The sequence below is a fragment of the Eublepharis macularius genome, chromosome 1, assembly GCF_028583425.1.
Source record: "Eublepharis macularius isolate TG4126 chromosome 1, MPM_Emac_v1.0, whole genome shotgun sequence".
Classification (NCBI taxonomy): domain Eukaryota; kingdom Metazoa; phylum Chordata; class Lepidosauria; order Squamata; family Eublepharidae; genus Eublepharis; species Eublepharis macularius.
The window spans coordinates 151,501,145-151,519,186 of NC_072790.1; the positions used below are offsets into that span (position 1 = coordinate 151,501,145).

At 46.8% G+C, this 18,042-nt stretch overlaps 2 protein-coding genes across 2 annotated transcripts in view; both read left to right on the forward strand.

Annotated features, from left to right (window-relative positions):
• Nucleotides 1–18,042, forward strand: part of RYR2 (ryanodine receptor 2) — a 720,715-nt gene that overhangs the window by 260,845 nt on the left and 441,828 nt on the right. The window contains exon 13 of the mRNA XM_054975163.1: nucleotides 6,776–6,940. Coding sequence (XP_054831138.1) covers nucleotides 6,776–6,940 — 165 coding nt within the window. The remainder of the gene's footprint in view (nucleotides 1–6,775; nucleotides 6,941–18,042) is intronic.
• LOC129326871 (protein Dr1-like) lies at nucleotides 8,724–9,483 on the forward strand. Its single transcript, XM_054975175.1, has one exon. The coding sequence runs from the start codon at nucleotides 8,724–8,726 to the stop codon at nucleotides 9,252–9,254; it is 531 nt and encodes a 176-aa protein (XP_054831150.1). The 3' UTR covers nucleotides 9,255–9,483.

Here is an 18,042-nt window from a genome sequence, read left to right on the forward strand (position 1 = left end):
GATGGAGGGGGTGGAGCCAGGAGACTACAGAGTCTACCCAGCCCTCCTATCAGATAGGCTGGGAGCAGGGCCAGTCAGGGAGACGGGGTGATGATTGGGGCCAGAGCCAGGGAGGTGGGGCCAGGGGAGGCCTTTAAATTCAGGTTCCTGTGAAGGCCGAGGAGGATTTTGCAGGGAGAGACAGCTGGAGCGTGCTGCTACTCCCAGGGCAGGAGAAGGAACAAGGTGGTGCAACCCCCTTCCCTGCCCATCTGAGGCTGGAGGACACCTGCCTGGAGAGTTGGTAGGATGGCAGGCTATCAGGAGAGGGTGCCAGTGAGGGAGGATCCTCACACAGTGGTGGAGAATGCAGGCACTGATCCTGTTATGAGGCATCCACTCCACGGCAGGCCTGTGCCGGTGCCTACTCGTGCCTTGACAACCCTGACTCACGAGGAGGCTGCAACTCACGAGGAGACTGCAACTCACGAGGAGACCGCGACTCACGAGGGGACCGCGACTCACGAGGAGACAGCAACTCACGAGGAGACCATGACTCGCGAGGAGACTGCGACTGGCGGTCTTTCGGCGGCAACATTTACACAGTTTGGCCAGTGGCTGGTGGAGCACCAGAACCAGTTCCTCCGGGATGTTACCCAGCAGATTATGGGGACCCAAGCTGCCCTGGTCCAGGACCTTTGGCAAGTCTTCAAGTCTGGAACAGTTGGGCTCACCACAATAGGGGCTGCAATTAGGGCAGCTGGAACCCCCTGGTTCTCCTTGAGAAAGCTAGGACCTGATGATGACATTGATGCCTACCTGGAAATATTCGAGAGAACAGCGGACGCAGCCCAATGGCCCAAAGAGCAGTGGGCCTTTATCATAGGACCCTATTTGACAGGGCATGCTCAGGCAGCCCTCAAGGCACTCCCAAAAGCAGAGGGGGGCAATTATGAAACCTTGAAAGCTGCCATTTTGGACCGGTACGAGGTCTCACCGGAAACATACAGGCAGAAATTCAGGTCCATGACTTACCAAAAGGGGGACCGGCCACGGGCCTTAGTCACTGCCTTGCGAGATGCTGCGACTCGGTGGCTACAGCCAGCTATGGAAAGTGAGAAAACAATTGTGGACCAGGTTGTGTTGGAGCAACTGATGGTGATCATTCCACCCCAGGCCCAGCATTGGCTGGCTTGTAACAAGCCAGGGGGCCTGCCAGAGGCCACGAAGCTGCTAGAAAACTTCCTAGCAGCTGAGGTCAGGGATGGCCCCTGGGAGGGAGGACGGCCCGAGAGGAGGGAAGAGCCAAACCTCCGGAAGAGAAAGGCTAGAAGGCCCACAAATGGCTGGGCAAGTAAGCAGCCTCAAGGGCCCCTACCTAGGCCAGCCCCAAAGAGGACACCCCAGCAGATAAGAACGTGCTCACAACTGCCCAGGCCTCTACGTTCTGGCCTGGGGGAGTTGGGGCCCAGTTCACAAAGCTCCCTTTTCACCTGCAACCCGGAGGGCCACATGCAGCCTGAACACATGCTGACTGGAGGGGGTACCAGAGAGGGGGCCAAAATACACCTTACCACAAGCCCTCCACGTCCTCTTCCCTTGTTAGCAATGGTGACAGTTGCGGGGCGCAAGCTGAAGGCTATGGTAGACAGTGGGAGCTCTGTATCAATGATTCGCACCCGACTGCTGCCACCTCGGTTGCCTATAATCCGGACTGTGGTGATCACCTGCCTTCACCGGCACACCGAAGAGTACCCGGTGGTCCGGGTGCCAATGAAATGCCAGGGCACAACCCGAGAGGTAGAGTTGGCCCGGGTGGCAGAGCTCCCCTACCCAGTCCTCCTCGGGCGGGAGGCCCCGGGATTTCTCCAGATCCTGCACTCATTGACGGCTTCGCAGGAGGCAATGGCTGGTGAGGAGGTGGCAGGGCATCCTGGCCCATCAACGGAGCCCCAGTTGGACCAGCCCCCTCAATGTCCCCCGACATGGGACACTGACCCTGGATTCCTGGCAGCTCAAGGGAATGATGAAACCCTGGAGGCTCTGCGCCTTGCAGTGGCAGTGAGGGAAGGCGAGATCCAGGATGAGCGCCGGGCACGCCGGCTCCCCCGAATTGTGCAGCAGAGAGGTGTGTGGTATAGGATAGCTCAGGGACGGGGGAAGGAAGTACAGCAGTTGCTAGTTCCCCAGCAGTTCCGGAAGGAAGTTCTAGCCTTTGCTCATGACCATGCCTGGGCAGGCCACCAAGGTGTCAAGAACACTCTGGCACGTCTATTGGACCATTTCTTTTGGCCCTCGATGGCAGGAGATGTGAAAGAATTCTGCAAGACATGTGCAGTGTGCCAGCGGACCTCGACTCGACCTCCTCCCCGAGCACCCTTGGCTCCCTTACCAATCATTCAAACACCCTTTGAGAGGGTGGCCATGGACTTTGTGGGGCCCTTGCCACGGACACCAAGGGGTTGCCGCTACCTCCTGGTTCTCATGGACTACTCCACTCGATACCCGGAAGCCATTCCCCTCCGCAACATGAAAACTGCAGGGGTAGCTCGGGCACTACTCCGGTTCTTCGCTCATGTGGGGCTACCCAGGGAGATTTTGACAGACCGGGGCACCCCATTCACATCTGCCCTGATGAAGCAACTGTGCCAGACTCTGGGCATCCAACAGATCCACACGTCTGCCTACCATCCACAAACAGATGGGCTAGTTGAACGTTTCAACCAGACCTTGAAGTCCATGCTGCGTAAACTAGCACATGACAGGCCAAGCCAGTGGGACTTGTATGTGGATCCCTTGCTGTTTGCTGTGCGGGAGACCCCACAGGCCTCAACGGGGTTCGCTCCCTTTGAACTGCTGTACGGCCGGAAGCCCCGAGGGATCCTGGACCTAGTGGAGTCCCGATGGGTCGACCCCGTTCCAGTGGAGGGTATAGATCCGCCTGAGTATGTAAGACGACTACGGGACCAGTTGGACCGGGCTCAGGAAGCAGCTCGGCATAACCTCCAGGCGGCCCAACAGGCGCAGAAGGAGCAGTATGACCGGGGAACCCGGCTACGGACTCTGACTGTTGGCAGCAAAGTTCTGGTAAGCCGACGGGTTTTACCGCAAGGCCACAGTGACCCCTGGCAGGGACCGTTTCTAATTACCCGGGTTGTGAGCCCCTTGTCATATGAGGTACAGTGTGGACCCCATCGCCAGCATAAAAAGAGGCTGCACATCAATGACCTTAGGGAATGGAGGGAGCGGGAGCCTGCCACATGCCAGTTGGCTGATGATCCTCATGCCCTCCCTGAAGGAGATCTCCCATGGGGAAGTCATGAATCCACTGACACTATGCCCCAACTGGACAAGGACCTGACGTCGGCCCAGCAGCAGCAAGTTCTTCAGCTGGTGGAGCAGGTGCCTGGCATCTTCTCCTGCAAGCCAGGACGAACGTCCTGGGTGACACATGCAGTTACCACTCCCCCAGGGCAAGCAGCCCGAGCTGTCTGGCGCCCTATCCCCCGGAAGCAATGGGAAACGGTAGCCCGGGAAGTTGACGATATGTTGCGCATGGACATAATAGAACCCTCCAACAGCGCCTGGCGCAGCCCAATAGTTTTAGTGCCTAAACCGGATGGAAGCACCAGGTTCTGTGTGGACTACAGAGAGGTGAACAAGGTGGCACAATTTGACGCCTATCCTATGCCTAGGGCTGATCTCTTGATTGACCAGTTGGGCACAGCCCAATACCTGTCTGCCCTGGATCTTACTAAGGGCTACTGGCAGATCCCCATGAAGGCATCCGATAAGGAGAAGACAGCCTTTGCCACTCCACAAGGCCTGTTCCAATTTAAAGTGATGCCATTTGGGCTCCATGGGGCTGCCGCTACGTTTCAGAGGTTGGTTGATCGGGCATTAGCTCAATGTCAGGGCTTTGCCCTGGCATATATTGATGACATAATAATTTTCAGCCCGGACTGGCCATCACACCTACAGCATCTACAGGCTGTTCTCCAGGCACTGCAGGTAGCGGGCCTGAAAGTCAACCCCAAGAAAAGCCGAGTGGGGTTTCGGGAGCTCAAGTACCTGGGGTTCCTCGTTGGCCGGGGACAGCTAAAGCCACTGCCAGAAAAAGTGGCTACATTGGAACAAACTCCTCCTCCCACGACCAAGAAGCAGATGAGACGCTTTCTGGGCCTGGTGGGATATTACAGTAAATTTATCCCCCAGTTTGCGAGCCAGGCGAGTCCTTTATCCGACTGCCTTCGAAAGGGTCAGCCCAACACCATCCAGTGGGACCCCATCCGGCAGAGGGCCTTTGACACCCTGAAAACCGCCCTGTCCCAGGCCCCCGTCCTTCGGAATCCAGACTTTGAGAGACCATTCACAGTCCACACTGATGCCTCGGGAACAGGGCTGGGAGCTGTCCTGTCTCAGGAGGTCGACGGACAGGAACACCCCATCCTGTTTATTAGCCGGAAACTGCAACAGGCAGAGCAGAAGTATGCAACAATAGAAAAGGAGGCCTTGGCGGTGAAATGGGCTGTTGGGGCCTTACAATACTACCTCTCTAACAACCCCTTTATCTTAGTGACCGATCATGCTCCATTGCAATGGATGGCTCGCATGAAAAACCATAACAACAGGGTCCTGAGATGGTATCTCTCACTACTACCATTCAGCTATTCAATCCAGCATCGCCCTGGCCGGCTACATGCCAATGCTGACTTCATGTCCCGGATGTTTGAAGACCTACCTGGACCAGGTCCAGCAACCCCACCGGAGGGGGTGTGTCCGGCGACGCCGGCCTTTTGTCCACCCTCACCACCAGCCCTGCAGCAGCAGGCACCCCCTTTAGGTCCTGCAGCACAGCCTCTGGCAGTACCTCAGTTGCAGGAGCCCCTACAGGCCTCCAGGCCTCTCCCACCCTTAGGCCAGTTGCAGCCGACGCCCAGGCACAACTCTGGGAAACAGCCTGCAGCCACTCAGCAGACTCACCTGTCTCCTGCAGTTGCCCAGATGGCTACATTTCATCCAAGCTCACAGGAGGTTGCCATCAGCACAAGGCAGGCAGGCGCAGGCTCCAAGATGCCAAGGGAGCCACTGGGGAAGGTTCAGAAGCAGCAGGGGCGAGCCAGGCAGAGAGCAGACCAAATGCCACACCCTAGGTGGGGATGGAGGGGGTGGAGCCAGGAGACTACAGAGTCTACCCAGCCCTCCTATCAGATAGGCTGGGAGCAGGGCCAGTCAGGGAGACGGGGTGATGATTGGGGCCAGAGCCAGGGAGGTGGGGCCAGGGGAGGCCTTTAAATTCAGGTTCCTGTGAAGGCCGAGGAGGATTTTGCAGGGAGAGACAGCTGGAGCGTGCTGCTACTCCCAGGGCAGGAGAAGGAACAAGGTGGTGCAACCCCCTTCCCTGCCCATCTGAGGCTGGAGGACACCTGCCTGGAGAGTTGGTAGGATGGCAGGCCATCAGGAGAGGGTGCCAGTGAGGGAGGATCCTCACAATTAGTATTCATAAAATGATTACTTTTTACAGTTTGATAATTTATAGTATGCATTGCCTTATCAATTTACACTTATATACGCTCTGGTGTAGTGGTTAAGAGTCTCTAATCTGGAGAGCCGGGTTTGATTCCCCACTCCTCCACTTGAAGCCATCTGGGTGACCTTGGGCTAGTCACAGCTCTCTGGAGCTCTCTCAGCCCCACCCACCTCACAGGGTGTTTGTTGTGGGGATAATAATAATATACTTTGTAAACCACTCTGAATGGGCATTAAGTTGTCCTGAAGGGCGGTATATAAATCAAATATTATTATCAATCCATTTTTGCTGATCTTTGCTTTGCTCTTTTAATGCCACACCTTGACTCTTTGTTCCATCTGACCTCTTGCCTTTTCCCTGCTTGTTTGCTTTTACCTTTAGCTAGTTATATCACTTATTGCTTTCCTTTCTTTACAACAAACAGGAAGATAATTTTGCATGTGGAAAAGATAATAGAAGGATTTGAACAACTGCAGAAGTGAGAGCGATCAACTTGATAGAAAAAATAATGTGTTTCCAGTAGAGCTGATTGGTCATCAGTTATACTGAGAGTTGATGAAAAGTCTTGTAAACTTGATGGAAACATCATTTATGAATGACCTTTAACTTTCTTATCCATATCCTCAGTATTTGTTGCTTACTGCATTTGCTATATGATGTTAACAATAGCTATGAAACATGCAAGTGGTCCTATGATCAGATTCTTTCAGTTGCCTGTTGGATAATTTTAAGGTCCATTTGGACACAAATCCACCTGGTTTACTGTTTTGATTCTTACATTTAGCTATCTCAGACTCTATATATTTGATTTTTGAAGTAAGCAGTCTGATATAACTGTAACCATCCAACATATTTCCATAAAAATGCTAAGTTTATAGACTTCTTTCATTTTTAGCTTTCTTATTATCTATGACACAATCAATGTGTAAAACAATCATCTCCTTAAGTCAAATACCTATTTTTATTGATGGAACCTGCTGGGAGTAAATGGGTCACTCTGGATGTCATTGTTTTTCTTGCAAAGGGCTGTCTTCTTTCAGACTTCTCACGTATACATACATATTCCTTGAAAAGCTGAAATATGGCATTCTTAATTGACTATATTCTGGAGAACAGTAAGCATATTTAATTGAACCAAATGAGCCCTTAACTGCATATTTTAAATGGTTATTGATTATAACGGTATTTAAGTATTTGTAATATAGGATTATTCGCTCTTGATAAATGTCTTACATGCATGAAATACTTTATGTATTTCCTTTTTAGGAAAAGTTGGATGTGGGGATAAGAAAAGAAGTAGATGGAATGGGAACACCTGAGATAAAATATGGGGATTCAGTCTGCTTCATACAGCATTCTGACACGGGTTTGTGGCTTACGTACCAATCAGTGGATGCAAAGTCTGCGAGAATGGGATCTGTGCAACGCAAGGTAAGATATTATATACAAAGATATTATATTAAACCTATGGAGGCATGATGAAAACTGAAAAAACATCATCAGCACTTGCATCTTGGAACTTCATGTTTATTTATTTACATTATTAATTGTCTGCCTTTCTCACTTAGACTCAAGGCAGATTGTACAACATAAGTTAATGCAGTCAATAGGATGGAGCATCTAATAAGTAATGTAATAGGACTAAGACTGCAGAAATCTGAAACTTAGCATAAGTTAAATATAATATGTTAAACAATGCAGAAAGTGGTATTGCATAAGTAAAAATACAGTGCAGTGATAACAATAGATTATATATACTGTACGTGGTAGTTTAGGCCACTGTACCATTCCCTTTATTAAAGCATCTTTTGAATGTCTTATAATATAGCCCCATTCTATTTATAAAATGTCATCCTGAACAATTCTATTTTGCATAATTTGTGGAATGCCAGAAGTGTGGGAGCATTTCTGACTTTGACAGGCAGATCATTTCACAGGGTGATGGTGGTGGGGTAACTTCAGAGGATGCATTTTATGATCTTGCCCATTTACAGGTGGCATCTGCAGAGGGCCCTGCTCAAATGAGAGAAACTGTTACGGCAGGCATAGGGGAGAGGTGGTCCTGCAGATATGAAGGTCCAAAGCAATATAGGGCTTTTCATGTGATAGCCATTAGGGGTGTGCAAAACAAAACAAACAAGCCAGAAATACAACTGGAAATCATTGTTTCATTTCATTAAAGCATCTTTTGGAATGGTGAACGAAATCCAGGAAACCAAATTATAATGACATTTTCCCACCAAAAGGTTTGGTTCCTTCTTTACAGCAACAGACAGACACTGGGCTTTCACAGCAGCATCTTGTTTTCCTTAACAGCATTCATCAATCAGATCCCAAGGGGAGAGAGCCCTTACATTATTAATTAATTCTGTTGGCAGGAAGGGGGAAGGTGTGCTAGGTGCATGAGTGCATCATGTTTTTCTGATGCTACCTTAGCAATGGCATTGTCTCCCTGCCAATCAGGTCATTGTAAAGGGAGACCCTTCCTCACACCTATAGGCTTTGGAAATATTTAGAAGGGGAATGTGCAGACTTCAGTCATAGGTCACAGTTCTAAGGACACTTCCCTGGGAATAAGCACTACTGAATAACATGGGACTTGCGTATGAGAAGACCTGTTTGGGGTTACATCTTGATTTGTTTAGTGGTGCTGCCCGGCACTGGTCTGTCTCCTCCTCCCCCATGAAGGCACTTAGATAGTCAGTCATTGTGAGGGAAAATGCTGCTGGGGCAGTGCAAGTGGTCTGTTCAATCAGTCAAACTTGATAAAAGCGAGCCTGGAGGGCTTTTCCGTGGCGAGCTCCCTCCTCGTTCCCGGTGGCCGGTTGCGTGGTGCGAGGGAGGAGGGAGCGAGGGGAGGGCGCTGCTCTCGGGCTCCGCCTGTGGTGAGTTCTCAGCGCCTGCTGCCCACCGAACCCGCCAGGCCGCTGCGCTGCTAATGGGATGTCTCCGGGGGTTCCCACCCGCGCTTGAAGGATGTGGCGGTGGCGCCACCGGTGGTTGTTGTTGTAACTCCAGCTGTGGAGGAACTCGGGAGCGCTCCTCTCGGCCCGGGCCCGGGCCCTCAGCGCTGAGGAGGCAACCCCGGACCCCAGTCAGCCTGCCCGGCCTCCTTTTCCGCCTCCGCGCTTCCCGCTCCCTTCCAGGGCCTTGGCAGCCGGTGCTTGGCTGAGGGCGGCTCTGATGACGGCTCAACAAGCCCGAGCGGTCTAGAATGGCTTCTTTGAACGGGAACGACGACGATCTGACCATCCCCCGTGCGGCGATCAATAAGATGATCAAAGAGACGCTGCCTAACGTGTGGGTGGCCAACGACGCCCGGGAACTGGTGGTGAATTGCTGCACTGAGTTCATCCATGTCATCTCCTCCGAGGCCAATGAGATCTGCAACAAGTCCGAGAAGGAAACCATCTCCCCCGAGCACGTCATCCAAGCCCTAGAAAGTTTGGGTTTCGGCTCCTATGTTAGTGAGGTGAAAGAAGTCTTACAAGAATGCAAAACAGTAGCACTGAAAAGAAGAAAGGCTAATTCTCGTTTGGAAAATCTTGGCATTCCTGAAGAAGAACTCTTAAGGCAGCAGCAAGAGTTATTTGCAAAAGCTAGACAGGAGCAAGCAGAACTGGCGCAGCAGGAGTGGCTACAAATGCAGCAAGCAGCTCAACAAGCACAGCTTGCTACTGCCTCAGCCAGTGCATCCAACCAGGCAGGATCTTCTCAAAATGAAGATGATGAAGATGACATATGAGGTTTTCAAGGCTGAGTTTTGATCCCTGCAAAGAAATAGTTGTCCTACACAACAAAACCAGTGAAACGAATGCTTACCCGTAACTTTGTCTGCATCTTGGACCGGCCATTGGTATTTTAGGGATGTCTGCTGTTTTGTGCTGTACATGTAAAAACTGTCTCTTTGAACTCTTGAAGACTTAAGGTTCAGTATCATATCAACTTTGGATTTTTAATGGTGTTTATGGAAATGTTAGATAGCTGTGTGTCACTTATTTACAATAAAAAGTTTATAAAATATAATGGAATTTATACAGATGCTCTAAATCCACATTTACACGTCTCTTCCCTTTTAACTATAGAATCTTATGTAGATCCAGAGGAGTTAGCTGTGTTAGTCTGTAGTAGCAAAATCAAAAGGAGTCCAGTAGCACCTTTAAGACTAACCAATTTTATTGTAGCATAAGCTTTCGAGAATCAAGTTCTCTTCGTCAGATGCATGATCCAAACTGGTCAAATACAGAAGAGGAGGGGAGATAGGGGAGAGAAGGAGACATATATCAGAAGGGGACAGGATGCAATTAGCGGGGAGGCAACCAAAACATTCCTTTGCTAGTAAATGTAAACATCTCCTTTTGGTATGGAGTCAGTTTGCCGTGTTAGTTTGCAGCAGTAAAAGCGTCCAATTCCTATGTAGTATAAGCCTTCGATAACCACAGCTCTCCCTGCCAGATGCATCTGACAAAGAGAACTGTGGTCCCCGAAAGCCCACACCAGGCGTCACTGGGCTCCCCCAGACCACGCCTCTGTAAAGGAAATCTGTTACTTGTGATAATGTGATAAGCATTCATAGTCTCTATTCAGTCCCAACTTGACAGAGTCAAATTTGCATATGAATTCCAATTCAGCAGCCTCCCGTTGGATTTTGTTTTTGAAAGGTTTCTGTTGAACCACAGCGACCTTTAAGTCTTTGGTGGAATGTCCTGGTAGATTGAAGTGTTCTCCCACTGGCATCTGGGTCTGTTGCAGGGCCTGGTACCTGTGCTGGTGACTCTGCTGGCTGATTCATGATTGTAAGTGAGAAGTCGTTTAAGGTTGGGGGGCTGTCTGTAGGCAAGGAAAGGTCTTCCACCCAGGGCTTCTGAGAGAGAGGTATCATTTTCCAGGATGGGTTGTAGCTCACTGATGATACGTTGGATGGGTTTGAGCTGGGAACAGCCCCCCAACCTTAAACGACTTCTCACTTACAATCATGAATCGGCCAGCAGAGTCACCAGCACAGGTTCCAGGCCCTGCAACAGACCCAGATGCCAGCTCTGCCCCTATATCTACCCAGGGAATACAATTACAGGACCCAATGGCATCAACTACACTGTCTCTGTCTCTTACAGCTGCTCATCCTCCAATCTGATATATGCCCTCATGTGCCAACAATGTCCTTCTGCTCTTTACATTGGACAAACCATCCAACCTCTACGCAAAAGAATAAATGGACACAAATCTGACATTAGAAATGGAAACGTCCAAAAACCAGTGGGAGAACACTTCAATCTACCAGGACATTCCACCAAAGACTTAAAGGTCGCTGTGGTTCAACAGAAACCTTTCAAAAACAAAATCCAACGGGAGGCTGCTGAATTGGAATTCATATGCAAATTTGACTCTGTCAAGCTGGGACTGAATAGAGACTATGAATGCTTATCACATTATCACAGGAAACAGATTTCCTTTACAGAGGCGTGGTCTGGGGGAGCCCAGTGACGCCTGGTGAGGGCTTTCGGGGACCACAGTTCTCTTTGTCAGATGCATCTGGCAGGGAGAGCTGTGGTTATCGAAGGCTTATACTACATAGGAATTGGACGCTTTTACTGCTGCAAACTAACACGGCAAACTGACTCCACGCCAAAAGGAGATGTTTACATTTACTAGCAAAGGATGTTTTGGTTGCATCCTCCCTCTCACCCCCTAATTGCATCTTCTCTCTCCTCCCCTCCTCCCCCCTCCTCTTCTATATTTGACCAGTTTCTGTACCATGCATCTGACGAAGAGAACTTGATTCTCGAAAGCTTATGCTACAATAAAATTGGTTAGTCTTAAAGGTGCTACTGGACTCTTTTTGATTAATCTTACGTAGAAAACTTTTAATTTGTTTTTTGGAACAGAATAGACGTCTAATCTGCTTTAGGGGAGAAAAAGCAAAGGGTTCAGTGTCATTTCATCTGAATTCTTTGTCCTTTTAAATTAGGGGAGATGGCAATAAATACTATGTGCTCAAATAACACACTTGTTAAAAATCTGAGAAATGATACATTTTTGCCAAACTAGGAACATGTATGTTTAATAGAAGTTGTACAGATTCAATCTTTTTTTGTATAGGGGTGAGAAGAACCCTAGATTTTATTATGGTATCAATTCAGTGTCTTGAGCAAAACAAATTATTTCATTTCAAATATTGCCCACTTTGGAGAACTAAAAGAATTCCTGTTTCACAGTAGCTTAGCTATAGAAGGTATTACATGCATAGTCCAAGCATGTTCATACTGTTCAAATATAAAGGTAGAACTTAGTGGGAAAGAGTTGTTTTAATTCTGTTTTGGTTAGGAATGCTTGAATAGTCAGTCCTCCAGAAGGAACCATTGAAACTAATGAGAATGCTCACAGTGGGAGGAATTTTTATTTAACCCAGATTCCTTATTAATTGTCAGCACGTTGTTAACAGTTTTCAAACTAGTGTACCAATAGATAAGCTGGTCGTGTGAAACTGACTGCTTCTTCATTCAAGTAGGATTGTAGTTTATAAATGATTCAATTTCAGGTGACTGAGCTCCTAGCCTAACCAACAAGACTTAAATGAGGCAAAAATTTGGGCGGGGAGGTGATGGCAGCAGCCATTTTTTATAGCACTGCTTCAATGTTTGTGTTGAAATAAAGAACAGTAGAGTCCATTATAGAATTTGAAAATATGCTTGAAGAAATGTCACATGTTTTTCTGGTACTCTGGCGGGTTAATCTCAAATATCTTGCATATTAATGCAGGCAACTACATCAAACAGCATTATGGGACACTGTAGATTTTATACCACCTCGATGGCAGTTGAAAATTGTACAAGAACTGAGATCAAAATGGAGGAAGTCTTGTTTGTGAAACAGATACCAATCTGGGAGTCAAATTAAGGTTTTCTTGAATTGCAGTTATCTTAAGAGGGCTCGTATGAAATAACTAAGAGAGAAATTAGTATGAACGTTAAGCTGAAATACCTTTTTGGGTCCAGCAGGAAATTATTGGACTAGATCTGGTTATGGATCAAGTCTTTGCAATGGTTGAAGTACCAAAGGTAGAAACACTAGGTTAGTAAACAATGTTAATGTGCAGTGTTGGCTTTTCTAATTTGTACTGTAATAATCTTTTCCCTTCCTATTTTAAATGAGTCTTTTTTTCCTTTTAAGCAAGCAAGAAAGATATATTTTCACACTTTTTCTGATGCAGAATTCAGGTTAATATTTTTACTGCATCTGGTATGTATCATATAATATGTTGGATCCCTATGACCTTTCCTTTGGACATCCTTGTGCTTTTTCATATGCTGTATTCCTCAAGCAATAAAATTCAAATGTGTTTTTATATTTTTTTTTTTAAAAAAACTTGATAAAAGCCTCAGAAGACTTCAGTTATAGGCTGCAATTCTAAAGATATTTCCCTGGAAATAAGCACTATTGAATAACATGGGACTTACATATGAGTAGATCTGTTTAGGATTGCTCTCCCCATCCTGCGAGCCATTTATCTGCCATGTCAAAAACAATCCTGCCTGCCCACAGCAAAAGAAAAATTTATGGAAAAAACACAGGTCCGTTTAGGCAGACGGGAGAGGGGTTCAGACAATCATGCTGTCTGCCTATACTTGGGCAATGGAGATTGGTGACAATTAATGTGAGAACACCCCCTCGTCATGGGAACAAGCCAGCAAAGCACAAGTAAAGCATCAACAGGCCACAGTGGGATGTAAAGGTAATAATTTATTGACAGTATAGAAAAAGAAAGAAGTGAACATAAAGCAGGATTGTGTTTGATGCCACTGCCACCCGGCTATCCTTTGCCAGCCAGTTTCCCACCATAGTGTACCCCCCCCAACACTTGCCTTCTTCAGGTCCATTGTTGTATGTATGTGTGTGTGTGCATGCATGTGTGTAGTATAACTGAGGAAAAACTTGGCGAAGCAATGGTTTAGAGGGAGTACTGTGTTCTATGCAATTTTGATGCCATTAAGTGCAAAAACAGCTTCCCTAAAGAGCCTGGAAGCCTTCATTGCAAAGAATGATGCCAAAACACATGATCACAAACCCCCCCCCCCCATGGATTAGATCTGAACCAGCAATGACCCATCCAGCAAAAAAAACTGTATATAGTTCCTTCATAACCCCTAGATCTGAAACTGAAATGGAATATTTTTCAGTGTACTCCCCTAATAACCACCCACTGCCTTTAATTGAATACAATAACTAATGGGCAGCCAAAGACGTAAAAAGCAGAATAAGCTCTCCCTTGCTTCTGAGAAGAGCTGAGCTGTGACATTTTGTACCAGCTGGAGTCTCTGAGTTGACTTTGAGGGGAGACCTCTGTAGAGAGCATTACAGTAGTCTAGTATTAATGTTATTGTGGGATGGATCCAGGTGGCCAGATCTGCTGAATCAAATTAGGTGGCCATGTTCTGGGTTAAAGTTGAAAGAAAGAGCTTTTCACAGCAGCTTTTCCAGCAGTAATACTGGGTCTAGTATAACCCCTAAGTTCTTAACTGAGTCAGTGAGCGGAACCACAATGTCCCTCATTCTCTCAGGTTTCTCAGCTAACATTTCCTCTGTCTTGTCAGTTTTCAGTTTCAGTTTCCACTCAGCCATTTAATTGCAGCAGTCAGTCAAGATTTTTATCATATCACCAGGAGATTTGGATAGAGAGATATAGACCTGGGCAACTATGACAACCAGGACCACTGCCAGGCTTTTTTGTGCCCTAGGCAAGGCTAACTACTTGCACCCCACCCCCTGCTAACCAATTTTCAAAAACAGATGAATTGTAGGAAAAATGTAAAGCACAAAACTTGAAATTGCTATTTTTTTAAAAAAAATGCGAGAATAAGTAATACAACAATCTTTGATTTTCTTTCTCAAATACAAATCAGTTTTAGCACACAAATCACAAAATATCCTTAAACATAAAAGGCAAACCATGTTGCCAATGACTCACTTCTTATCCCCATGCAGGCTCAGTATGTGGGGATAAGAAGCGAGTTGGAGGGAAAACTGTCTCTCTGCCGTCTCCCCATGGCCTCCAGAGGCCCAGAAAGGCCCAGCACGCCTGTGGGAAGGCCCAGCACCACAACACCAGGCATTCCCACTGCCTCAGCGCTTCTGGGGGTCCAGGAAGGACCAGTGCAGCAGCAGGAAGACATGATGCTGCCGCCCTGGGCCTTCCCACCACTTCGGGACCTGGTGCAGCCCAGCCCAGTGGTCCACTGTGGCATGGGTCTGCCTGACCTGTTGTGGTGCAGGGCTGCCCAGACCAGCAACCCCCTGTAGTGTGTAGCGGCCCAGCCTGGCAGCTTGCTGCAGTACTGGGCGGCCCGGCCCGGCCTGCTGTGGGTGCAGGGTGGCCCGGCTCACTGTGACGAGGGCTGCCTGGCCCAGTGGCCCACTGTGGTGTAGGGCTGCCCAGCCTGTTGGAGCATGGGGCTGCCCAGCTTGGCCACCTGTGGTGGTGTAGGGGGGCTCAGCCTGGCAGCCCGCTGTGGCGTGGGGTGGCTCAGTCCAGCGCCTGGTGCTAGAGCCCATTGTATTAAGTTGCAATGGGCTCTGGTGCTAGTTTTGAATAATTCTGTGAATTGTGATGTTAAAATTTAAGAGTCTTGAATGTTTCCATTTTAAGAATATCAAAATCTCATTTTGCATGCCTTTTCCTTTACAAATTTTATGACCAATTTCTTCAGATCAAGTGCTGATACTTGGGCATGTTCAATTGATACAGTTGCCAAACCAACTAGTCTCTTTTACAGCATTGTTGAATGTATATATGTTTTTATAAGTTTGAGAAACTGCATTCACTGCTTGCCACTGCCGCTGGAAGTGTTAGAAGGATCCTTAGAGCAACAGAAACGTTAGGCACACTATCCAGGAGGGTTTTTTTGCAGTATGAGGAAAAGTACTCCATGTGGTGGCATAGACTTTGGAAGACCGAACTATTGCTGTAAGTTCACAGCACAGATTTCCAGCTTCAATATCTTTGTTTCCATTGTTCATCAGTGATTTTTCCAAATTCTTGCAGGACTTAAGTATATCTTCAGTAAATTTTTTGTTGATACTGTATATATCTTAAAGGAAGCCAAATAGGGAATTATATTGTTGTAGCCTTTGGAATCTCTCTTCAACAGATTGTATGGCCATGTCTAAGACAGTATAATAGAAACCTACTTTGAATTTCTGCTTTGGATCTTGTTTTGCCTCTTCTTGAGCCTCATACTCAAACTGCTGTTTCTTTCTCCTTTTCCTAATTTGTTCTGTCTCTAAGTTTGGTTGTATTCCAAGTTTCTTTGCAATCTCAGTAGGATCTATCAAAACTTTTTGAAAACCCTCATCACACCTGATTGTTTGTTGAGAGGACTATTCCCCCTACCCTGTTGGGGGATGCTCAATAGGTTTTCTCCCCGTTTGTCAACTTATAACCCCAGGAGGCAGACCACAGTAGCTGGTGCCAATGGGACTTTTGTAAGTGAGAGGGGGTGCAAAGAAAACTTTGATAAGATGTTATAATTAATTATATTCTAGAGCACTGTTGTAGTATTTATTTTAAAATAAAATTATAAATTGTCAGTTGCTTTTTAAAAAGAAACTAATCGGTATAAAAGTGTGCCCTTCAGGTCAATTCTGCACCCCTCTGAGGTCTACGCCCTAGGCAGCCGCCTAACTGGCCTAATGGAAGCCCCAGCTCTGGTGATAACACACTGTCTCCAGACTTTAATACTATGGTCTTAATTTCATATTCTACAAATTTTGTTTTTATATACTTTTATTTTTCTTAATTGAAGCTTTTGGGACTGCTTAGTCTTCAAATTGTCAATTAGAACAATGCCTGGACTCAGGGTGCCACCTGGCATTCACTTGGCATATTAGGAGGGGATTACCTCTGTAGAGAGCCCTGCTGTAGCATAGTGGTTAAGTGACTGGGCTCCGAGCCAGCACTCTGCTGGTTTGACTCTCACTACTGCCATGAACTCTGCAGGTGGCCTTGGGTAAGCAACTCCTCTCAGCCGCAGCTCCCCAGCTGTATTGTAGGGATAATAATAACACTGACTTGGTTAACTGTTCTGAGTATGGCCCTAATTTGTCCAGAAGAGTAGTATATAAGCATACGGTTATTATCATTATCATTTTCCTCCTCCTTCTCCTCCTCATTATTATTATAAGCTTGAAGGAACCACAGTAGGCTTGATGAAAACAACTAAGAAACTGTTTTTCTTTTCAGTGATATGTGTGGCTTGGTTTTTTCTTTGTTTTCCTTTTCTCCTTTCACATTACAGTAACAAAGTTATTGGAAAGCTGAGGACCGAGAAAGCATAACAGTTACAAAGCAGGTTTCTTGGTTGACTGAATCAAACTTATAACCTGGCACAGAAGGGCTTTTAACTGGTTTTGACAGAAACAGCACCCAAACTCTAATCCTATCTTCAAAATACCTAAAGCCCCTAATAGACTCCCTGCCTAGCCAGCAGACCTCCTTAATCCTTCTCCCACCAAAGTCCAACAACCCCCAACTCTGTTAGCTGGCCAGCCGTTAAACTGCCAATCTCTCTCTCTCTCTCTCTCTCTCTCTCTCTCTCTCTCTCTCTCTCCAACTTTCCAATCCACTTTTTGAAATTGATTGGCTGAAGCTCCTGGAGGGCAGAACTTGAAACTGTCCATCACATTGACATCAACACATCAATATGATGGTGTCCAGTTCCAAAACTATGAATGATTTCTCCTAAAGAGCTTTGCATAGAGATTTTAATAACATGGAGGTTAAGACTGGACTTTGTGTAATCCCACAGGACTGATCTCACACTGATGATAACTGCTTTCCAATAGCACCCCTTTGAGTCTGATCTGTAAGTCTCAATCTGTAATGTTCACCTTGTGCCATGTCCTGATGTCATTAAAATGTGCATTTCTCTATCACTGCTGCAGTAAAATGCATTTCATATTGACATCAGAACACAGAGAGAGGTGAACTGTCTGATACAGAGAGGAAAGGTAGAGCTTGACATTGGACCACCATTTCTGGCAGGGATTTTGCGTATTTGCAGTATGTGGTTTCTTCTAGTAAAGAAAAATATGGGTAGATCAAGTAGTATGTTTGCTAGATTTACTGATTCCAAAGTGGCTCATATTCATTAAGAGCATCCTGGATGTAGCTAGGGTGGGACCACTGTGTGTTGTACGTGGAACACTGTTTCACTCATGTTAAAAGAAAAATAAGAGCAACTTAATGTGCAAAAGGCCTAGTGTAAAAAGCATCTCATATACAACATTTAGTATTTTTTATATATTTCAGTCTGTTCATCGCTAGGAAATACGTATGTAGTTTCCAGTGTTAGAGGCAGTTGGCAGTTAAAAGAATTAGCTGTGAGATGGAAAGAGGACGATTAGAGAATCATGGCTTGTCTTGGCAAATGTTGGCCTCAGTGTTTCCTCTGCTTCTTTGTCAAGAAACCAAGCTGTTATCCAGCAGAGGTGCTCAACTAATGGAAAAATCTCACCAACTATTCAACTAGCTTACCTTT

Coding starts and splice junctions, on each gene's coding strand:
- LOC129326871 (XM_054975175.1), top strand. CDS start 8,724: ATGGCTTCTTTGAACGGGAACGACGACGATCTGACCATCCCCCGTGCG.